The sequence below is a fragment of the Glycine soja genome, chromosome 3 (assembly GCF_004193775.1).
Source record: "Glycine soja cultivar W05 chromosome 3, ASM419377v2, whole genome shotgun sequence".
NCBI classification, from domain to species: domain Eukaryota; kingdom Viridiplantae; phylum Streptophyta; class Magnoliopsida; order Fabales; family Fabaceae; genus Glycine; species Glycine soja.
The window spans coordinates 36139440-36164885 of record NC_041004.1 but is presented as its reverse complement, the minus strand read 5'-3'; the positions used below and the strand labels follow the sequence as shown (position 1 = coordinate 36164885).

At 31.1% G+C, this 25446-nt stretch overlaps 2 protein-coding genes and 1 pseudogene across 2 annotated transcripts; 1 reads left to right on the top strand and 2 right to left on the bottom strand.

The window, feature by feature from the left end:
• Nucleotides 1-1352: 1352 nt before the first annotated feature.
• On the bottom strand, nucleotides 1353-6442 carry LOC114405511 (phosphatidylinositol 4-phosphate 5-kinase 5-like). The gene is made up of 8 exons (XM_028368006.1): nucleotides 5208-6442; nucleotides 4962-5129; nucleotides 4510-4675; nucleotides 4301-4417; nucleotides 3916-4109; nucleotides 3497-3627; nucleotides 3312-3384; nucleotides 1353-2051 (listed from the first exon to the last, which is right to left on the bottom strand). The coding sequence occupies exons 1-8, from the start codon at nucleotides 6440-6442 to the stop codon at nucleotides 1772-1774; spliced, it is 2364 nt and encodes a 787-aa protein (XP_028223807.1). The 3' UTR covers nucleotides 1353-1771.
• A 1647-nt stretch (nucleotides 6443-8089) lies between these two features.
• Nucleotides 8090-9943, bottom strand: LOC114406641. The gene is made up of 4 exons (XM_028369401.1): nucleotides 9818-9943; nucleotides 9446-9563; nucleotides 9245-9317; nucleotides 8090-8467 (listed from the first exon to the last, which is right to left on the bottom strand). Exons 1-4 carry the CDS (start codon nucleotides 9846-9848, stop codon nucleotides 8210-8212), a joined length of 480 nt encoding a protein of 159 aa, XP_028225202.1. The 5' UTR covers nucleotides 9849-9943; the 3' UTR covers nucleotides 8090-8209.
• Nucleotides 9944-14350: 4407 nt separating this feature from the next.
• On the top strand, nucleotides 14351-17725 carry LOC114406640 (annotated as a pseudogene).
• Nucleotides 17726-25446: the final 7721 nt, after the last annotated feature.

The following is a 25446-nucleotide window of genomic DNA, read 5'->3' as shown; positions in this document are numbered from 1 at the left end:
GTTTAGCCCATGTCACGTATTGGACATTTTCCATCTCAAGAATGATTGGGACATGATTCTTGATATTGGAGACAGCAAGAACAGTGTGAAAGATAGAGTTTGAGTGAGACATGGTGATGGAGAAGAAAAAGAAAGGAGCTAAACGACGCTAGGGCCTACAAAAGTTAAAGGAAGGCGTTAGGACTGTGATACCATCTTAGAGTGTATAATGTGAAAGGCCTAACTCAACCCCAAAAACTAGGTCAAGGGATGAGGGAAAGAATATTTTTCTCTCTCCTTTCGTTGAGCTGCATCATTAGCTTATATAAAGGATTACAATCTTAAGGATAAACTAAGGATAATGATAGAATATCTTATCTTATATTCTGATAATATATTCTATCAAATATAAACTGATTAGCTAGACTAAAAATAGCGATAGAATATCTTATCATATATTTTGATAATATATTTTATCAAATACAAACTGATTAGTTAGGCTAACAATATTGATAGAATATCTTATCATATATTCTATCAAGATATTTCAATCCCATGCTATCAACCCTTCCCCAAAATTAATGTGCCTCACATATTCTTAAAACTCACATATTCTTAAAATAATAATGAATTTGATATTAACTCAATGTTACTGGGAAATTTAATTTTTTAATTTAACCTCTAACTATGTGAGTTGAGCCAGGTAATTATGGATATAGAATTAATATAACTCTTATATTTCGTGAATGTGAGTTTGATTTTCCTTGACTTTAAAAAAATTCTCCTCAATTGAACAACGCTTTCTTCAAGGAGATTCCTTTATCGCCCATGCACTAATTGAGTAGTTACGACAAGGTAAAGATTATTTATAATTTAGAGTTTTGCCAGAATTTTTCGGTGAGTCAATGCATGGTGCCCTAACATATTATTGGCACACTATCCAAAATAGAATTAGGAGTGTCTCTCCTTTTTATCACTTTCAAAAAAAAAAAAACTATAGCTTACTTAAGGTAGGAGAAGTTGTAAAAAATGTGATTGCATTATAAGGAGAAGCACGATTCTTTCAATGCCTGTCAATTTGGATAGATTTATAAAAAAAATTATAGGAAAAAATTAAGAAAATAAATTGAATTAACTATACCTTGTCTTCTTCTAAAAAAATTAAGCTGAATAAATTGATTGTAATTTATGAATTTTTTTTTTCATTTTAACTTCTTAAAAGTGTGTTCTTGAGAAGTTTCTTGAAATTAAGAACTTCATGAGTAACTTTGTTTATTATATTCAATGAAATAATTGATGGCACAAAAACTTGGAGAAATAAAATAGTAAACATATACATTTATACATTTCCATTCACCTATATACATCCCAATCTAATACAAAAAAGTTTTAATTCCTTATCAACCCTCTCCATCTCTTATAAAAACAATTTCTAATAAAGGATACAATATTATATTCTAGCTACAAGATGCAATACACAATCACTATTGCTTTCAACATTCTCCATTATGTGTTCAGTGTTCACATATGTTATTTATATTGTACGTTTGTACAAAGAATTAAGATAATTAAGAACGTACAATAAACAATAGGTTTGAATTAGTACCCAAAATCATGTGAATCTCAATTGTAGAACCAAAATTTTCCTTCCCAACAAGGAAAATTTCAAAAAGTGTACTAAGTCAAGCCAGGAAGGGTGTAACTCGCAACAACCCAACACTGCTATTTTTTAATTGGATATTTGTAACCATGTTGTATCCAAATAAGAAAGTGAAGAATCATGTATACCTTTTCAAGAGTCTTCAGTAAATATTCTAAATATGAAATCACGAAAACGCCTTGAATATTGTATAGGATCAACGGCTGATATTGAAGTCGGGTCATATTGAATGGATTTGTAGGCATGCTCAAGCTTCTTGCTAATGTCATAGTCTTGAAGTATGTCTATGATACCAAAAGTCAACACACCATTGTAGAATTCTCCAATTGGTTCTCCTACAAGTTGTAATTCACAACCACTTCTTCTCACTGTTCTTTCAACCTTTGCTGGCATATTCATGCCCAATATGATACTGCAGACACTCCAATACACACAAATAACCATATTAAGCTTTGAGTTGTTCATCTTGCAAGAATGATAAATTGTTGTACATATCATTGAATGGATTATGTATGCTTTCACATAGACAAGGAGAGCACCATTAGATAAAGCCTAACTAGATTACTAGGAAAACATTGTACATCACATTTCTTATTAACTTCAAATTAAATCAAAATCTAATACGTTAGCTAAAGAAATAATTTGTTCAAGAAAAATATTGGAGGAGGGATAATGCTAAGTAAATATGCTAATAACCAGGAAATACTAAATGGAAAAAAGGACAAATTAAAGCAAGCAGATAAAATTATAAGCTACCATAACCATTAGGCTCAAGTGAATTCTTGCAAGTAAAAAGAGGTTAATACTGTTACTAAATGAATTGATACAAGTGGTACGTGTATTTATAGGATTATAGAAGCTTCTCCTCTAACACTAGCACACCACCAAACTAATAATAAATCTAATTGTATGGCTAAATACATGATTAATTTGCTAGATGTATGACCCATTATGCAGTTAGGTTAAAACATTTTTAATGGTGCAACTGTGGCAGAGTGCTTAATTTACTATTAGTTGACCCTACAATGTGACATGAGATTTAAGAACTTTTAACAAGTTTTCTTTTTACTAGTGCAATTCTTAAGAACTTAAAATGAGTCCTACAATTCCCTTTCTTCTCTCTCTATATATCTCTTTCTATATATAGAGTAAGAGAGGGAGAGAAAGAATTTGATCAAATTAGAATTGCAAGAGAGTGTAAGTTGAGAGAAGAACAATTGAGCATTCAAGGAAAAGATTAATTGCTTATATAAATTAACGATTCTTATATAAGAATTGCCATGTTTGCTCAAATGATGAAATTACATAAGAATTGGTTCTAAAGTTTAAAGAACTCATAAATAACACTAACTAGAGATGTTCATACTAATGGTAAGTTTTGTTCATTACATACTGAGTTGTGGCTGTATAGGTGTGGGATGTAGTCTTTGTTAATTAGTCTAGTAGTATCTATTCTTTTAAAGTTAAGCAGCACAAAGCTGTACAACTAATAGTAAAGTCTGTGTATGTTTTTTTTTTAATTGGCGAATGTTAATTATTAAAATGTTAGTTTTGTTAGCAGGAGGATCAAACCCGCGACCTTTCCTCCCCTTTTCTTCTCCCTTACCCATTCAACCCACCTTATATCTTCAAACTCTCTGTAAGCTAAAATAACTTTAAATAGACATTTCACCTGGAAGGATCAGAAGGAGGTTGGTCTGTGTCTTCACATGAAGTATGGGGATTTGCTTCATTTTCGGAATCACCTTGAGTTGGAAAACAAAAGGTTCATTCTGGAGTTGTCAAACCACAAACCCAAACACACATATATTTAAGCATTGAGGTTATAGACTACATCATATAAGGTTAGAAAATTACCAACAGGAGTCCGAGATTGTAAAGGAATAATTTCCCCATCTGGTGATATATCTTTGAAATAAATGCCCAATAGCAAACTATAGTCCATAATTCCCTCCTGTTCTAGAAGCTCACAATCCTTATCAACTTGTCTGGAGAACAAATATATGTTTGACATGCTCAGTTTAATTTGACATAAGACCACAAATCAAAACTGCAAATCTTATTTTGATTCTCAATTGTTTAACTTAGCCACTTATTTGTTCTACAAAATTGTAACCAATCATTGGAAAATCATCAAGGGAATGAATTTTAACTTCATTAAGTGTTATGCATTTACATGTATTTCATCACAATTTAAATAATTGATTTTCCAAATATATAATAGCAGTCAAATACAACTTCAAAATTACAGATTATGGTATCAAAATCCTTATCACCTGCAAAATTCTTCGAACCGGGACTTCTCCAGTCGAAATATAAAATTAAGATCAAGATCTTTAAGGATTGTGGTTTCACTAATATCTGTCTCAGGCTTATCTGAGAAGCGTCCAAGTGAGGAACCCTTCAAATCGTAGCGTCTATGGGTGATATACTCAGAACAAAAGAGGTTGCCCATAATGATAAATCGAACCTGGAAAACCAAACATGTTAAGAAGTTTATTATACTCAAACACTAGTTAAGTTTATGCCAAAAATTCAAAGTTTGTAAAACATAAAGTATATTAAAAGTTTAAAGAGAAAAAATGAGGCCATGTTAATTATGTTGTACAACTTTTTGTTAACAGAAATTCGTTTGTTGACACTCGTCATAAAAAAATGTACCTTCTTCTGAATAGGTCCATTTAACTTTACACAATGCAGGCCATAATACTTTGTCAAAAGAGTATTTTGGTGGTCTCGAAAATTATTGTAATAAGATGGAAGCATTCTCAATAGAACCTGCAACACAAATGAAGCATATAGCCAAATTATAGGAAACATGTGTGACGGTTCCTAAGATATTTCAAACATGGCAAGATAGTAGAACTCACTTTCACTTCAGCTTTCTTCATTGTTTTAATCATGTAACGGTCGTCATTGGTCAAGTAAAAGAAGCTACCACTTTTTCCTGGAGAGGAAAGTTCGCGAAGGGCCTCATTTCCACATATGGATAACATGTAATCAGCTGGATCCACCTTGAATAGCTTCCTTAGTGTTCTGAAGACAAAGTGCAATGTATAAGTTGAAGAAAATGTCACTCACATTAGCACTTGAAATGTCTTAGCTAAGGTGATTTAAAATTGTTCGACAATGCAAAAATCTTGGATAATGTATCAAAATTAAACTCACAGTATTAAACTTGTTTATGGCAATAGGGAACCACAGATAACTTAATGACAAAAGGAAATTTCATGCATAAATAATAAGTTATTCATTGAATAAGTTGTATAATATGCACAAAATAACTAATAAGAACAACAAATTAAGTGATAATAGGGCTGACCTAAAAACTACAGGGCAATAGTCCTTCCATTTAAAGTCACACGATGGATGTGGTGGAGTGTATTTGGATCCTTCGGGTGGAAATCTTGTCCACACTTTCTCCTTAGGGTCAAAAGCTGAAGGCTTGAGATCAAGTGATGCTGTTGGAGCTGGCCTTGCAACAGAATGCCTACGAAGTCCAAGAAATTATGGAATATGAAATATTATAAAGTTATAGGCACAAAAGAAGGCAATTAAAGAACCTAACCTGATTCCCAGCTGCAAATTGAGCATGAGCTCATAATTTTTGTGTCCTTTGCATATGGTCTCTCCCTGCCTCTTTGATTTCTTTGGTGCTTTAATAGGTTGGAGTTGACCCAAACTTTCACCACCATCATCCACACGCAAACCCATCAAATCTTCATCCAAATCACTCCCCATAGTAGGAGTTTTAGCACCACTAGCATCACTCTCCCCACCATCCCATATTTGCAACCTATCACTTGGCTTCTCCAAGCCAATGCTCACCCTTCCATCTAACGATATTCTCCTGTTCTTAGCACTCTCCCCTGTCTTTGTAGACCTCCAAACCGCAAGCCTCTTGTGTGATGGCATCACCTGAACCTTCTCCCCAGGGCAAACTGAATAACCATTCAACTCACTATACAACTCTTGAGGATCCCATAATTCACTATGCCCTTCTTCACCATCTGATGATGACTCGCATGAATTGTGGTATGTACCATTTTGATCCTTACCATCTTTACTAAAATTTCCCTCATAAAAACTCCCATTAGGCCACTTGAAAGTGCCTTTCCCTTTTGGCAAACCATCTTCCCAAAACCCTTCAAACACTTTCCCATTTTCAGCCCAAACAAATGACCCTTTGCCCCAAATAGTCCCATTCCTCCATTCCCCAACATAATGGCTCTCATCCTTCCACACATACCTTCCCTCCCCATCTTGCAAATCCTTCCTCCACTCCCCATCATACCAATCCCCATTTGCATAACTCTTGAAACCATGACCATGTTTCAAGTTCATCACCCATTGTCCCTTATAAGTCTCTCCATTACACCCTGTGTATGTTCCATTCCCATCCATGAAACCACTCTTGAAGTCACCTTCATATGTTGCTCCTGAAGGCCAACTAAACCTACCTTTTCCTTTGGTTTTCCCTTTGAACCATTCTCCAACATACATGCACCCGTCTGTCCACAGGTATTTCCCCAGCCCATGAGGGAAGTTATTTGCCCATTCCCCTGTGTAGTAATCCCCATTTGGTAGAACCTTCTCTTCAATGTATACATCAAATGTCTCATTTTTCCCATTCTCTTCGTTATCATCATCATAATCATCATTGTTGTTATTTTCTTCTTCATCCACAACATGTGCCAAAGATATCGTCCCAAATATGCTGTTTGCACGCTTCTTTGCAACTGCATGTGTCTTTCTCATCGTTGCCTCCCATGCCTTCATAACACCACTATCTTTTCCAATCATTTTGCTCTCTTCTCTCTTCAATTCCTTATATCCTTACATCTGGTAACACCTCACATGAAGAAATTAATGCATTCAAAGAACTTTTATTTTATTTTATTTTATTTATGCATCCTTGAAAAACATGCAAAAGAGGAGATTGATGCAGCCATGCGTGTTGTTTTTTGATGAACCAAAACGAACTCTGATGTTGTCACAAGCTTTTTAGTTTCTTTGCATGTTAATTTCCAAAGAATTCGGAGACATGTTGATGTTACAAGAAATGCACGTACGATGCTCGTCAAAACTATGTCAAACTATTGACAGTTGTCACTTGCAAAGTGAGTTAGAGGACCTGTCCTTAATTTGGTGCACGTGCCATGTGATTATTAATTCAATGAAAAGTTCATGCTCTTGTGGGTCGCATCTCCTATAACCTCTATGAGCCATGACATATGGAGACTGGTGCTAAAATCAAGGTAAGGTGTTTGCATGCTATTCTCAGGCTATTTTAACAAATTTTCCAATTTGTGTTGGTTTAATGTGCGCAATCACTGTCAAACCATTGGTATTTAATGTCTCCATTTGATGAAAGAATAATGATTGAAAAAAATAATTGACAACTTATTCATTTTTTTTTTCAATTACAAAGTATAGACACAATAGCCATCAATTTTCAATATTGTGATTCATATAATTAGTTGATTCAATTGCAACTTCAAGTGCAGATTCTTTCCTACAAAATACCCCTTCAATCTCTCTCCAGCAATTTTGTGGACCTTGATTATCTTACGCTTAAGAAAAAAATGCTTCTCTCTCTAAAGCTCACCTCTAAACAAACGGAGTTGGCTTTTTGTAATTTGTTGTTAGGTGATGTTAGAATTGACTACTCTTACTATCTTAAACTGGCCCTTGAATTTAAATGTTATAATAAGAAAAACATAAAATATTTTTTTTTAAAATATTATGTTTTAAATACGTTGAAATTATTGTAATAAAAAAATAACTAATTAATATAAGGTTAGATGAACTTTCTGATCTTTTATTTTTTTTTCTCAATTTAATCTTTTATTTTTTTTAAAATTCATTTAATCTTTTATCTTTTTAAATTAATTTAAAATAATCATTTCGTCCATTCAAAACTCACATTGTTAATAATTTAAAAATATTATCGGCTAAAAATCATCATAAAGGACCAAAAATATCATTTAGTCTTAATATAATTTATTATTTTCACCGTTTTAATCTAAGATTAAATTACACTCACACATTTTGAATTTTTTTTCAAATTTCAAATAACACATAACACAGCTAATAAATAACTTGATTTATAAAAATAAAGTTAATATTTTTTTGGATGCTAATTTCATAAATAAATTTATGTGTATATAAATTTGGCTTCAATTAAATTAAGTTACATCATTGGATCTACAATTCAATCCTATCCGGTGAAATTAGTTCTTTTTTATTTTCAGTTTCTCTGACTTCTGGTTTTTTTCCCACAACTTTTTAATTTAGTTCTTTCGGTCTACATTAAAATAACTCAGTCTACGAACATTCCTAATGTGATTAATCAAAACAAAATGACATTAGAGTTGCTATGGAACCGTTACTTCCAGTACTTGAGAATTTGGAGAATTTGACTCTATGCATGAAGCTAAAGAGTGAGTATGAATTCATGCAACCGATCAATTGGTACATATATATATTAATTAATATTATGCATTTTGTGTGCCTTGAAGGTTTGAACCAAACACATTATGGGTTGGTCATAGAATATAATAATATATATCAAATCTTGTTAAGAGCAGCAAGGGTGAAAACCGTGGCAGAAGTTACTCCTGGAATGAAAAATTCATCACGAACTACCTCAGGCATCACTCTCTGCTTTATGAGCAAAGCAGCCAATGGAACACCAAAGATGCACAAGATTGCTTCCTTTGCTCCAATACCAGTGAATCCTGATGTCTTCACCAAATTTTGCATGATCTCCTGGAATTCTGCTTTTGCCAGTGGCTTTTTGTTTGTGTCATCATCTCCACGACGCTTCTACACATGCCATTAAAAAAAACAAGCAAATGTTAACTATACAGAACACAAATTGCTATAATATATTAGCTAAAATGATCAAAGAGAAACCCTAGTAATTATATACACCTTTTTAACATATTTTTGTGTGTGCAAATGATATTTTAGTTTTTGAATGTGTAAATAAGTGATAGTTTAGAACACAAAAAATAAAAACTTTGATCTAATTCAAAAATGTATAAAAAGCAAGAGAATTCTATCCCGTCGTTAAATTTTTGTAGATTATTTTGTCATTAAGTTATATTGTTTAATGACCAATTTAACATTAATTTATAAAATTTATAGATCTTTTTATCATTAAGTTGTACTACAAAATATAATTATCTCACTTTTTATACATTTAGAGTTTAAATTATAATTTTCTTCTTTTAAGAACAAAATTATCATCAATTTAAACATTCATGAACAAAATAATCATTTACTCTATTTTATTTTTTAGAATAGACCACACAGCTACTGCCTAAAATTTCCTAATATTTTGAGTTAATAATTACAGCAACCCCTTATCTGCATGGTGTAATATGATTTTCTAGATAATTATTAAGGGTGTCGATGTAATGTACATGAGTTTTGACATCAAATGAGTTATTGAGAGTTTTTTTTTATAATATTACTAACAGTTAGTGTAAAAGTAAAAAAATATGTAAACAAAGCAATTATGTAAACAATGAACATTGTAAATCATAAATCATCCATATCTCATGATATTATGATAGAAATATGCACCTACGTACGTACCCTGTACTCCTTCTCAATAGCCTTGGTCTCTGGGAGTTTGATCTGCGTGTTTCCAAGCTTTTCATTGAGTTGCCTGACAAAGCACATCGCAAAATTGTGACAGAGAAAAAGCGTTATTTAGAGGTGGTAGCATATGTCACTTTATGTATGCTAATTAATTATTAATTAGCTAAGTTTTTCAAGATGAAATTGGCCAAGTACTCGACTATCTCGCATACTGCGTGGTAGAATTCTGAAAATTTTTTGGCGTCTTTGACTTTCTCTTCATAGATTTCGTCTATAATTGGTCCAAGTTCTTCGAGCTTTTTTTTGTCAGCTCCTGCCTCAAAATTTTCAGAACAAAAAATATGAATGATTATATAAGGAACTCAAAATTATAATTAATATAAGAAACATAGCTCTGCATAGTGGATATGTAATGCGATTATTGTTTAATTTAATAATAATTAAGGTTGCTTTCATCACATCCATGCATTTCCATAACCAAAATCACGAGCTAGAGTTACATGCATGAGAGAAATAACATATGTCAAAGAAATAAAGAACAAGATATGAGAGAGTTAGATGTGGAACCAGGTGCAAGTTTCGGCAGAGATAGACCCATCTTTGTTTCTTTAGCTTTGGTTCAAAGGAGCTGTGACTTGTGACAATGAGATAGATATGGCAGTGGTATATATGAAAGAAAACAAAAATACATGACCTTTGTACAGAGTAAAAGCTGCAATAAAACTTGCTTGGTGGGCAGAGAACATTGCATATCTTAGGTTATAAGCAATGTTTATTTATATTACCCAGGAAGAGAGAGATATAATAGGGAAATTTGTTACTGAAGAAATGAATCTTATTCATTCAATATTGTTCTTGACTTGTTGCTCTTTTTTTATTCATCAATGAAGTTTTTTTTGGTTGAAGGTGATATTGGTACCAAATAGTTTCTCGAGAATAATAATTAATCTTTGTTGGGAATCATAAGTACACATTAGGTGAATATTTTTCTCCTAATACAATTTATTTCATGAATAAAGTCAGAATTTGAATTTTGAACCATTGGTTAAGGAAGACAAACTGCTGGTACTTATGTGAACCATTGTTGATATATTTTTTTTATTCATTCTTAACTTGTTGCTCTGATCAATACTAATTTTGAATGACAAATAAATGATGGATAAAGGGCTCAAATCAAATTTCTCCCTCCCTCACACACCCACCCCCTCCCCTCCCTTTCTCTCTAGCACTCTTGCTCCCCTTTTAACATATGGATTATTTTCTCAAAATATTAAATCATCTTAACGCATTATATCAAGTAAAATGACTCTATAAGTCTACATATAGTTAGATTTATATCAGAGTATACCAAATTTACCAAAATTTTTGTAAAGTTCCTATGTCATTTGTAATTTGGACCTCAAAATTTGACTCATTTATTAGCTATGGCATAGACCAAATTGCAATTTAAGTTTGGAACATAGATCGTTCTTAAGTTTCATGTTTTCATATAGATTCATTAATCGTCCTTTAGTTGTAGCAATATGTTGTTCATTGGTAATCCAACAGAACACTCAGGCATTTTTCAAACCTCATACATGTGCTGCAACCTCCCTGCTATATGTTTCGATGCTCCTGTGTTGATAATCCCTGTAGAACTTTTATGCTTATCAATAATCTTTTCACTTGTAGGTTGTTTATGGTAACTCAACATTTTCATAAGAGTTTTTCATTGTTCACTATTCAATCCTGGCAAACTAGCATTCTCTGCATCCACCATTGCTCCTAAGGAAGAACTCATACTCAGTTCGATAGTTACTACAACATTAGAAAATACAAAATTGCCTCAACCTTGTCCAACCTTTGTTCCACCTCGCTCTTCATAATTTCTCTCCTTGTTGTTGAACTTGAGTAATTGCATTTCAAAGATTGGATGTTTTGAGAGAGTCATTCTTTGGATGTTTGTTGTTATGGCAGCCACTTAGCATGTGTTTGCTTTGCCAGTAGAGATGCGGTGACACGAAGTCCAACACACATTTACCGTAAAAGCAAGGCAAGTGATGCTTCCTTGAACTATGGTTGGCATAAACTTAGGTTTGGACTGGAAATCTAAACACGCACTTAGTGTGCGCAATTGTTAGTTGGAAGATTACTCGTGTTACGATACTATGTGAAGAGGGTTGTGTTTTGGTTTTTTATGGAAATGTTGTGTAGTGGGTAGTATTAATTATGTATCTGGTTTCAGGGGAAATATGGCTGTAATGTACTTGTTTTGTTCTCTGGTTTTGTTGTTGGTGTTTTTGGTATATCTGGTACCACGCCTGTATCTTTTTGTTTTGTGTAATAAAATTTGTTTTGCGTTGTTAAAAAAAAAATTCTAGCAATATTATGTTTTTCTTTAGTTTAATAATTGGCATTTCTTTGGCATAGCAATAAAAAAATTATCATATTGCAACATATTCTTTGATGTAATATAACAATTTAAGGATGTATCATAAAAATATTTTGCATTTTAATATTTTTAAGAAAGGGATTCAAACCGAACCAAAAACAACATGTTATTTTGCATTTTAATATTTTTAAGAAAGGGATTCAAACCGAACCAAAAACAACATGTTCTGATTTTTGGATTAGATACATTTTTAACTCAAAATTGATCCAAAATATCATCAAACACCTTTGCTCTCAACCAAATCTTGTAAGTTGAGATCCAATAATTATTATTATTATTTTACAACACTAGAATTAGATTCTTTCCATTGATATCATATTCTGAATACAATAAGGAATCACATTATGAATATTCTCAATATCAACCAAAATAAAATTTCTAGCGAGGAATATCCTACAACACTAAAAAATATTTTTTTGTTATTGTGATCTGATTCAATAATGTGAGCCAAGTAAGAGTATATAATATAGAACCAGTTTTTCCCTCCTTACTGTCAGATTGATGTAGTAATAATAATTAAAAGGATAAAATTTGTTTTTTTCTTTTAATTTTAGATTTTTGTTTTTAGTCACTCAATTAAATATTGATCGATCTTGATTCTTAAATTATTTTATCATTTGATCTTTTATTTTTACAATGTTTTTTTTGTTAGATGATGACATTACAAGTCAGTTTATGACAATTATTTTTTTACTGATGATTAAAAACTGCCAAAAAAATATTTTGTAGAATTATTCAAATTTTGATTAACTATTTTCTAAATACCAAAAATTGTCAAAAATTACTTTTATTTTACTTTAAAATCAATGACAAAAGTATCACTAGAAGAAATGAAGAATCAACAACAGTCAAACACAATAAGAAATCTAATGGGGAAGAAGAATTTAAACAAGTTTCCCACTTCATTATAAGGATCAAAACAAAAGACAAGAAACATCAAAATAGAAACTAAAAAAAGAAAAAGTAAGCTATAGATTTTCTTATTTGAAGGAGAAAAAATGGGTTGAAAGGAGGCATGAACCATCGCCGCCGTCATGGGCTCTCAGTCATTGCCGCCGCGACACCTCACTAACAAGCAAATCTGACTCAAACACATTCAGATCTCTGTTCCATATGAGGAATTTTAGGATTTTGGAGTGATGGAGAAAAGGGGGAAAATGAGGGTTTACCAAGAAAGGGAGTAGGATTGCATTGCGGTGCTCAATTCATCCCGCCACCACAAAAGAACACCAAATCTGCTATCATGCATTGAGCTTTGATGAAATTGAGAAAGGATATTTTATCATGCAAATAGGTTGATCTTAAATTGAGAAAGGGTAGGGTCATGCAAACAAAAGGTTTTACTTTTACCATTATCGAATTTTCTGGTTATACGCAATTGGATATTTTAATGCATATGCTTGATGAGAAAATAGGCCAATAGAATAACAAATTTTAAAGCAAACACATGATAAAAACTGGCTAAAAAAAATAAAACATCACAAAATAATTTTAAATAATATTAAAATTATCATGTTAGCATTTGATGAAAATACCTAATGATTGAGGGAAAATAGATGAGAGACCAAGACTGATCAACAATTAGTTGAGGGATTAAAAACAAAAACTTAGAATAAAAAGATATTTTACCCTAATTAAAAAAAGAAATGATAAAGCTAATCAAGGTATAATAGTAAAACTAATTAAAAAAAAAACTCTTCTAAATAACAAGTAAAATTAATCTTGCTTGGTTTGAGCGTGTTACCCGCCTTTAAGCTGTTTGTACACTATGCTAAAATGACTTTGTTTCCAAGCGTGACAGATGTCAAGTGTTGGCTACATGGGCTCCTAATTCCTTTCCTCGTTCCGCTTCACAATGCAACTGTTACAATCTCCAACTCTTTTACCACTTTATCCATTGGTAGCAGACACATTCATACATCAGAGACAAATCAACATTGTTACTCTTTTCTTTTATTTATCTTTTCTTTCATCTCCCAGTCACATTACTATTTGTTAACACACACACAAAAAAAAACACTTATGTGAATCTTTGGCTTCTGGTTGCCATATACTTATTTAAGGAACAACGTAAGTTACATAATAACATACAGCAGAAGAAATATTGGTCTTGCTATAAACAAAAAATTGTAGCTGCATTGAATTGAAGGAATATTGTAAGAATGGCTAAGAATGAGAACAAGGAAAAAATTATGATTTTTCCATGGATCAACGAAGAAGAACAGGACATAGAAGCTATCGGGTACCACAGTGATAATGATAGTGATCAGTGTGGCAGAGATAGTGAGGGGAATCGTAGAACAGAACCTCTTTCTTCCTCTTCTCAGATATGGCCTCAAACTTACGGGTATATAAATCTTCTTCTCCATTTGTATGTCTTTTCTTGTAACTTTAAAATAATGACCTCAATGTCATTTCTGTTTGTTCTGTTGATTAAACCTTATGATATGTTATGTTCTCTTTTTTTAAGATACATCACACATAGAACCAAGGCCTTAAAAAAAAACATAGAGCCAAGGTCTTAAAAAATGATTTTGGCCACAATCTCAAGATTTTTTAAGTGTCACTGACTGTGACCTCAATTGTGGCCACATCGGCTGTATTAGTATTTTTCTGTGATTCCTTGTAATATCAAGAAATGTGATGAAATTGTAACTGCTACCACAATTTAAAAGCATGCATAGAACAAAATCAGCATCTTATTTTTCATCTTATTAAGCTTTGCCGGAATTGTGTGTAATGTTTTATTATTGTTATTCTTGTATGACATGACAGAGAAGCCACTGATTCTTATTCAATTTCTGCTGCTCCAAATCTTGAATCAATTATACGAGCACCGAGTGTTATTTATTCAAGCTTTATCGGTGGTGGTGGTTTTGGTTCAAAGAGTTACTTAGAACACGATGAAAGGACTTCTTTTCTATCTGGCGAGGAACTCACTAATCGAGGGATCTCAAGAAGACAATCAACATGGTGGGAGAAAGCTTCAATTCAAATGCAAATTCCTGAAGAATTACCTGTTGTTTATGGATGTAGCCTCTCTCAAACAATATTCAATGGTATGGTACTTCATGAATGGATAATCCTTGAACGTTTTATTTTGTTATTTCAAGTAAGTCAGTAACATCTGTTGCCATATATACTTGAATATTTTATGTAAGTGTGCCCAATAAACATCAAAGTTTAATTGCTAGGAAGAAAAATTTCCTCCAACTAGATAATGGAGTGCATGCTCATATACTTTTTTGCTTATTTAAATGCGCGACGAGGTCCTGTGAGTGGCTGACAAAGTGGTCTTGCTACCACAAATCAACCCACGTCACTTTGATTCATAATTAAAATAAATAAATAAATCTGCTTATGCTTACTACTTAACAATAAACTTGAGGGATTGAAAGGTTGATTTTAGGATTGAAGTTTTCTTGACACATGATTCATCCCCAGCCTCTCCAAACTCCAAAGTGTTATTTTGCTTATAAATATCCAAGTCCTATTCCTTTATTTATATTTCTAACTGGTCATTTTATGAGATAATTAACACTTTACCTGGGCAGGGGATTAATGTGATGGCCCAAGTTGGCCTTCTATCTACACCTTATACAGTGAAACAAGCTGGGTGGGCGGGTTTGTTTGTGATGCTTTTTTTCGCACTTGTATGTTGTTATACAGCAGACCTTATGAGACACTGCTTTGAAAGCAGAGAAGGGATCATTAGCTACCCAGATATAGGACAAGCTGCATTTGGAAGATATGACCGACTTATTGTATCAGTAAGTTAGTTTGTGTTTGATTTTGATGTATTTTGGTTGAACAATCACCTTTTTCCTCCTAAAAGTTTTGTTATTAAGATCTTGGTTATATTTGAATGGAAAATAAACTAATACAAACACCCTTATTAAGATCTTTATTTAAATTGAATCAAAATGTTGCAGTTCTTGTTAATCGGCAAAATGAAGTGTTGATTGGACTTTCTTTTCCCTTAAAATTTTGAAAGCCTCAATGTTATTTTGATCAATTTCCTCCTTTCTAATTCAAGGATTTGATTTTGTGGATCTTAAATTCTATTTGACTCATGCTATATGTTCGTTCTAATTCTTCAACATGTTCCTAGATGGTATAGGTTCATTCATGTCTTTGATCTTTCTGTTTTACTTCTTAAGGCCCTAACAAAATCTATCATAACAAGATTTTTTTCTCTATTTATTGTTGTTTCATATAAATTATTAAAAGTATGAGTGAGAAAGAATGGGGACATATAAGTTATAATGTTCTAATCCATACACACAATGGTACTTTTATTAATTAATCTTTGCTGACATTATTTATTTTTTATCTTTGTGGCAGATCATTTTGTACACTGCATTGCATCCATACACACACATTTGTTTCCTTTAACAACTAATCTTCTTCTCATTCTGCACCAAATGTATATATATGAGATCTCTTTTTCATGAATGCAGTCATATTGTGTGGAGTTTATCATCTTGGAAGGAGATAACCTCACCAGGCTGTTTCCTGGAACATCCTTACACTGGGGAAGTTTCCAGTTAGACTCCAAACACTTGTTTGGAATTTTAACAGCACTTGTCATTCTCCCAACAGTTTGGTTGAGGGATCTTCGCATAATCTCGTATCTCTCAGGTTCTCCAAACTCAACAAGATTCATTTGGTTGAAGAATCTTTGTTCTCAATTCAATTTTAGCAAACACTTACAGCATCACTTGTGATGATTCTGCAGCTGGAGGGGTTATTTCTACAGCATTGATTACTATGTGTGTGTTTTTGGTTGGGACATCTGATTCTGTTGGATTCCATCTCACTGGTCCATTGGTGAAATGGAGCGGCATGCCCTTTGCTTTTGGTATATACGAGTTTTTTATTTTGCAGGACATTCAGTTTTTCCAAACATTTATCAGTCTATGGCTGACAAAAGAGAATTTACCAAGGCAGTGATTGCAAGGCATGGTACCTAACTTGGCACGATCATCTTGAATCCAGTTGACTTTGAGAGAAAACGTTTTCTATTTTATTTTATTTTGTCATACAAAGTTGTCACCTTAATTATAAAGGAAAGCAACGAAAAACACTTTCTCTTTTGTTATCTCTACTTCCTATACAAATCTTCGAAAACAAGAAATGAAAACATAGAATGCTTTCTTAATTTCTTCTTTCTTATACCTGACTCTGATTTATTTGTGTACAGTTTTATTTTATGCATATTCATGGGATATCTCATGTTTGGTGAAGGGACATTGTCTCAGATAACATTGAATCTACCACCAAATGCATTTGCTTCCAAAGTTGCCTTGTAGACGATAGTAACTGATTAAGAGATTTTTGGTGTATCTATGCCATTCTTTTTTACTTCTTTCTGGTGAACATTTACATTGTTTCTAATCTTGTATTCGTTTCTATTTCAGGTAATCAGCCCATTAACCAAATATCCTCTTTTTTTTGTTATAAATTTAGTTGTTTATTATATATAGTCCAACTGACATGGATTGATCATATTCATGAGACATTTTAATTTACCTTTTCTTTAATTTTAAACAAATATGCTTTGATAATGAACCCACTGGCAAGGAGTGTTGAGGAGTTGCTGCCAGATAGCATTTCGAGTACTTACTGGTGTTTCATTACTCTTAGAACAGTACTGGTTATATCTACGGTTGGTGCTGCTTTTCTGATTCCATTTTTTAAGTCATACACTTTTTAATATATACAATACATTTCAAGTCGTTACAACAATTAGTAAAAGTGTACACTGAAGAAAATGATAGTTGTATAGTTTCACTAGTTTGGTTAACCTCTGTATGTTCTTCTATATGTACAAATATAATTACTTCAAAGCTAGAGCTAGTTAGTAGTACTTTGCAGGATCATGCTGAAAATATGATAAGTATTCGGTTAAAGGTTTTGGATCATTGATGAAATGAGACAGAATATGTTCGAGTGTGTGTTTGACTTGACTTTAAATTGAACTTGCACACTTTTTCATGCATGTTTTGTGAGAAATACTTAAAAATTTGTAATTTTTTATTCAACAACCGTTTAGAGACTTTCCAACTATAAATCAAGCACACTAAATTTCAATCATTTTTTTCTCCTGGATACTACTGCTATTGGATTATAAAATAGGTGTGAGGTTGTTATTTTATGTATACATATATTTTATCACAATTTTAATGATTAATTTTTCAATCAATAATTACTATCATTTCATCTTCTATAGTGCACACCTGCACCTTAGAAGAGGCAAGTCTATTATAAATAGCCACTTTAAGCAAGTCACAACTGTTTTTTGTATTTTTATGAAATTCTATATTATATGTGATGTATTGTCCTTGACAAATTTCGTATTGCTGACTGCTAAATGAGCTACTACTTGCGTATTATATCTATTTATTTCTTCACAAAAAATGTAGCGGTAGATCAAAACAATTGTCCAAGAAAAATCTGTACTAGAAGTCCACGCTAACACTGTAACATGGGTCAGATGAACAGCACGGCTTTAACCTCATTTATTATCATTTCATTTCTGGGCCTGTGATGGCTTTAATTGGTTCTCTCCTCAGTGTACTAGTGGTAAGCATGCATGCATCTAAGTTAAATATTCAAATGCAGTCAATAGCTCACAATGTTTAAGGGGTATGCACATGCCTCTGTAAGAAACTAAAAATCCAAAACACCCGATTTTGTTTTACAGGAACAGGAGTTGAACGAAAAATAATATGAATTGTTGCCAGTCCATATATTTTCTTTCTTCTATAAACAGTTACAACGATACACTTATACTATGTTTAGAACTGGAAAAAAAAAACTGGTAGTGGTTAGACATTATTCTATGCTTATATATTATGAGGACGATTTATTTAGTGAAAAATTTAATGAGGAATGGATCCAGAAAATTTGTTGAGTGTAGAATCAAGAAAATTATATATTTTTAATCAGTGGCAAGGTAGTAATATATTATATCTTTATAGAAGAAAAACATTATAATTTTTTATGAAATATATAATTTTATGATAAAAAATTCAAATTAATTATAATCTTTCATAAATTACAACCGAGTCAAAGTGTGTATTTCTCATCATCTTTATGTATGTGTTAATATTATATATAGGAGTAAAACAGTAAAAATTTAAAATTTAAAATGATAAAATTAGTATTAATTTATTATCTTTTACTTATAACTTTCTATATTCATCTAAAAAAATATTATTTATGGAGACAGCACCTATTTTTTATGGAAGTAAAATATTTTTTTATCAAATACATATAAGAAAAAAATATTTCTTGTGAAAGCAATTATTCCCATAAACACTAACCTGCATCAGTCCTTGAATCTCATGTTTAATCCCCATCATGTCCGAAAACCCTTCAAGCCAGCGCTTATCACAATATTATGAGCGAGATTACCCAATAAGCTAAGAGACAGGAAGATACCCGCGAGGGGAAAAAAAGAAGCGAATAAAAGAAAAGACAAGATGGAAATAAAAAGACTAATTTGTCTTCTATCGTTGTGCATTCTCTAATTTAACCCTCTTCTTATTAGCAATCATGCATAAAACATTATCTGTGTCATATCACTCCAATCACAGGTAAAATTAATTCCCTGCCGCGTACTCAACGATTCATGCATGCTCTGTGCTCTCTGCCAAACATGCCCTTATTTTTTTGCTAATGTCCAACTTGACTATGGATTGACTAATAAGTAGGAATGATGTAATTTTGAAAATCTGAGTAGAAGAAACGACATTGTCCCTCGCAAAAGGGATGAGGCCATTGATAAGAGGGGAAAAAATGAAAATAAAATATATATATATATATATATATATATATATATATGGTTGAAGTAGGTAATAGTATGTGAAGTTTCTGTTATCAAATTGATAACTTCATTGTAAGTTAGATTCTCCTTTTGGAAAGGAATAATCCAAACATATTTTTGTTTTCTTGGACACGATAGTATATATGCTTGTGATGTAAAATATTCATATATAGTTTCTGTTGCTTGTAAGGAATTCAAATGAAACAGCTGCGAGCGTAATGTAGAATTGCTATATTTTTCAGGCAGTGGTAATGCCAGCTTTATGTTTTCTGAAAATTGTGGGGGGAAAAGCAACAACTACACAGGTATGAGTGAGTGTAGCTGATCTTGTTAACTCTTGATATATTTTTTCCCCGACTGTATTTATCTTGTGAAAATATTAAGGGTAAAAAATTCTATTCTCTGGGGGTGTAATAATTTGATTAATAATTTCAGAAGGGGAACCTCTAGGTAATATGAAGTACTAGTAGCTAAGACCAATTAATTAATCATGTTTATTGTATTGTAAGATCACTTGTTCCCTTTTCTAGTTTCTTTTCTTATCTCCCATTAAAAAATGACATGTAACTGAAAAAGAAAAAGTAGTAAGACTAATGCTACTGATTTTTTTAATTGGAGTGACATTTTTTAATTAGAGATTAAAAAAACAGCAACAAGTGATTTGGTTCCCTGTTTGATAGCTCATCCATATGCCCCATGGTCAAATGCATGCATGATTTTACGTTTTCCCGTGACTTTCAATTTTTTCATGCTCTTGACATCAGTGCAACTTGCAAGAGGACAACCATCCAAGCCCAGTTGTGTATTGTTTGTTTTTTCTTTAAAAAGTTTAAATATCTAATTTGATTTCTAAAACAACTTAGTCTACTCAAGTTAGTCTTGCTTTCAATTCATTTGAATGAAATTAAAGTGTCCTATTTTAATCAAGGTGTTCTCACTATTACCTAAATAACATTAATCAAGATAATTTAATTCAATTGATTAAATAGGATATATGAGTTGTTTTATAGTTTAATTGGTTAAATTGTATATATGAATTGTTATAAACTTCTATGGATAAAAAAATTACTTTAAACACAACTTTATTTGTGAGCATTTAGCATAATGCAATTTACTCGGAAGTTTTAATTTCTTATATATCTTTCAAAGTTTCATCTTACTATTCTTCTTTTTGGCATCATTAGGTTACACTTAGCGTCATAATTGCCGCATGCGGAATCACTAGTGCTTTGATTGGAACATATTCGTCTCTATCAAAAATTGTGCAGAATGAGAGTCACAGAGACCTTCATATATGAGTGTTTCAGCGCAGATATCCTGCTATTTGAATTAATATGATGACAATAAGAACTTGTTCTCTTCTCTCCTGAAACCCTTCGTGGCAAGGTTCAAGTGTTTTTTCAATTGACTGCATATTCATAGAAAATTGAACTGAATCGAATGTCAACGTTGAAATATACATGACTACATTGTTTGAGTGTCTATTGTCTGTATGACTAGCACCTCCATAATTATTTGGAATTGATCATGATCGAATTAGCTAACTCATTTCTTTTGCTTGTTTTATATTTTTTTTAAGAAGTACGTGCTTGTTTTATATTTATTATAATAATATGTAGGACTGATTATTCTTCTTTCTTAAAGTTCATGGTGGGAATGGGAATTAACTTTGAATGAGTAGCACACAATCACATTCAAGAAAGTACAAACATGGAGAAGAAAATAAATATCCATTAAAAAAAATAAACTTAAATATGCTTTTAGTATGTTTAATATACAATTTTTTATATATATTAATGTTCTTTTTTAAAACAGTCCTTGTAATATATATATATATATATATATATATATATATATATATATATATATATATATATATATATATATATATTAATCCATGTTTTTTTATCTTTTTTTTAATCCTAGAGAAAGAAAGAGCAAGAACCATAAACAACGGCTACCATTTGAGAGATGAGAAAATATATCCTTCATAATCTATTTTTCTATCTTTTTTAAGTGGGACCAATATCTCATGTTAAATAGAAAAGACTCAATATTGTAGAAGGTTCTCTTTTATGATCTTTTGAACTTTTTTCTTTAATCCGTTAGAAATCTATTATCCTTCTTTATTACCTAAAAAGAAATTAAATACAAAATATAAGAAAATAGATCAAGTTCTTAATTAAAATCTAGAAAACACGATAGATAACATCCTCCATTCTAATATTATAAAATTCATTTATTCGAGAAAAAGATGAGTTAAAGTCTTAATATTACGTTGAACAGTAATTGACTTAAAGTCTTCTTAAAACAATTGGGAAAATTAGATAACTCAAGAAATTATCACCGCTCTAAACTTTTTTTTTTTTTGAGAGAGACCGCTGCAAACTTAACTTCGTTTATCCTGACACAAACAAACTAGAACTAGAAAATGGGCAAAGATTGAATCAAAAGTTTTCTACTAGTTACAAAAATTGGAAAAGATGAAGGATCCCATTACAATTTTTTATAGTTCAAGAACCTAAATAAAAATTGAATAAAAGTTCAGGGACCTACTAATGTATTATCCTTAATATTTAGAATATATTAATTTTTTATATTAACAAAATTTTATGTTAATACAATACACTAAACATACTATAAGTTTATATTCGTAATGTCTAACCATTGTTAAATTTAATTTATTAGTGTAAGAAGTTAAGAAAAAATTTAAATACATTCTTAATAATTTTTTAAAAATGTAGAATATATTATATGTTTTTCTCATTTTTATCATTTTTTATGCATAATTAAAGTGATAGTAATCAACTCATATGCTTGGTGCACCCTTATAAAATCTCATTACATTCATTCATAATAAGTAGAGGAATGATGACGAGTGACATTAATATCTAACGTAATGTGTTTAAAGATACTTGTGATTTCTGATCCAAAAAAAGTTATCATAACTACAAGTATCCTACATGAATGAAATTACATATAAATATAAAATAATCATTATAAAAGTCAACAAACTTATATTTCATCCAGTCTTATATATTGGTCACATTCTAGAAGGAATACTTGGTTTTATTTACAAGTTATCAACTAATCTATTAATAATGATTTTTCAATTCTATTCTTTATACTATTCTCAATACTTCATTATTAGGAAAAGCCTATTTTTCATGCACCGTCCATCCACTTTTCTCACTTCATGTAATTAATGAAAATATGAGTACATCTTCAGATACTTAATTCTCTTTTCTCGTATTACCTTTTCTCTCATGTTACCTATATACCTCTTCAAATACTTCATTCTCTTTTAAATAATTAGTTCAATTACAATAACCATTATTAAGATATTGATCGCAGAGAATAATAATCATTGACTTGTTAATTTTTTATGGTCATTGGGTAAGATTTTATTATAAGAGAAATTCAAAGTTGTTATTGGTCCATATTCATTGATGGAGATAATGGAGTAATTACTCATGTATGTTGTTTGTTGAGGCAAGATTGTTAGTGGTCCATATCCATTGATGGGATAGTAGAGTAATGGATAAATATTAATAATGACGTGAAAGAGAAAAAATGAGATATAATACTTTAGGCTAAACATTTAAGTAGTTATTAGTGGAATAAGTTGGATGTGTAATTATGTTAGGATATAATTATAAATTTGTTTTATGTTCAGACATATTTAAGGACTTAACTTCTGTTCCTTAGTCTTGATAATTCGATAAAAGTGATCAATATATAGAATTGAAGGAAGTAATATATAATGATTCATAATTAAATGATAATAAAATCATTTTTACATTATTATGTTAGTTAGTGCGTAGTCTTTTTCACTAAAAACAATTTAATAGTGTTAATTTAAAAAACATTTTTCTAAAAAAATATGTTGGCAGGTGAGATTTTGCCGGGAGGGCTTAAAGATTCTGACACATTATACATCTACTGTTCTACAAATTTGTAATTTACAATATTATTAAGTTAAATATATTCCTTCAACCTTGTGGAAGGAATAAAAAATGGAAAAGAAGCACCCCAGAAAGTGACACTTTAAAAAGTCTTTTCACATGACCAAGACATACATAAACTGATAAAATGATCGAAGACCCTTTGCAAGTTGAGACTTGAGAGATCGAAGAAAAGGTTCACCCCACCATTACGAGATATAATCATTAGAGCAGATGCAAGTTGTAAGAAATAACAGAAATTTTGTCCTTCAATTTGGTTCTGTTTGCATCAGTCACTTATATAACTTCCTCTCGTATAATTACTTCCAAATCTTTCTGATGAGACGCGCGCATCATATATTATCTCTCATTTAACGATTCAAATAATTAATAAAAATTATTACACCACACACTCATTCAACTCCTTTATGAAAATTACAATATATCTAGCAAGCTAATATATAGTATAGAAGAAAAAGTATATCGTAAAATTAATCACTTCAAAAAAATGAGAATTAATACACTCTCTTTTGAAAAGTGCACACATGAGGAAATTAACAACTAATCTGTACGTAGAAACAAGATGATTAAGGGAACAAATACCGCAGTCATTTTCATTAATTAGCTATATAGTACTATACAGTTTATTTGTACTCATGATCCTCGTGTTGGCTTAATTAATACGTGTGAGAAACAACAAACTATGCAGATATCAATGATCACACCTCATTTAATTATATACACCATTCGAAAACTAACGACAGCAGAAACCCATTAAAAAATATCTTCAAGACTTCAACTATATACCTAAATATAAAAAGGGTTAACTTTTTCCATATATATTTGGCCGAATGTTCATGTAATCTATGATCATCATCATCAGAGGAAACTGAAAGGGTCTTTCTCAACCTATGTTGTCTCATTATCTGAAGTGACTGGCTTCCTCATCTTACCACTGTAATTCGTAATAGAAGTCATAGTTGGTGCTAACTTTTCCATAAATGGATAAGGAGGTTGGAAAGCAAGCTGTACACTCATACCACCATAATTCTCGTTTAATTTCTACAACTCTGTTCAATTATAATTATTAAGCGTTTAATTATATCAAACTTAAGGGTTTTCATTATATCCGTCAAGAAATTAAGCTTGGGTATAAATATATACTAGTATAATTTATCTTGATTAATTACTAATTAAAACACAAATAAAATTCTGGAAAGTGGAGTTTATATATGCTTCAAATTAATAGTCCATAATTATAAGAGTTTAATTCTCATATATTGTTATAATAAAATAAATTTAGAGAATCAATCAATCAAAAACTATTTTTAATATAATTATTTTAAAAGTTAATAAATTTATCTTTCATAAATTAGTAATTCAATAATAATATAAAAATATTTTAATGTTGCGAGTATACTTAAGTAAAATTCTATTATTTCTACATGATCATTGGAGTTATATTATTTGTGAAACAATTTCACGATATTTTTTACATTATTTTTTCTCCATATGTATATCTTTATCATATCAAATATTTTATCTCAGACTTTTCTCTACTGTATATCTTTTTTTATCTCTCTGTGTATAGGGTTTTGTTGTACAGGAAATACAATTTCTAGCTCTTCCCCTTTTCATAAAAGTTTCATAACTTAGGAAAATGTCATAGCTGTGCCAGAATATACCAATATTTGACGATAACTACATACAGCAATATCTAGCTAGGCAATGTTAATACTACCGAAAAAAAAGGATAAGATATTCTACATGTAGGAATATCTAACTTTCAATTTAAACCATCTATTTTGCTTTGTTCTTTATCAACAAATTTTTTGAAACAATCTGTTCCTGGAGCAATTTTCATGGCTGTGTATAATTTAGTGTTGGGGAAGTCAATATATGCTTTCTGTTTCCAAGCTTATGCATGGGTTGTTTGATAGCTTTTAGGTAAGATTTAGTTTGAATTTTAAACTTGGTTTTAACTTAACAT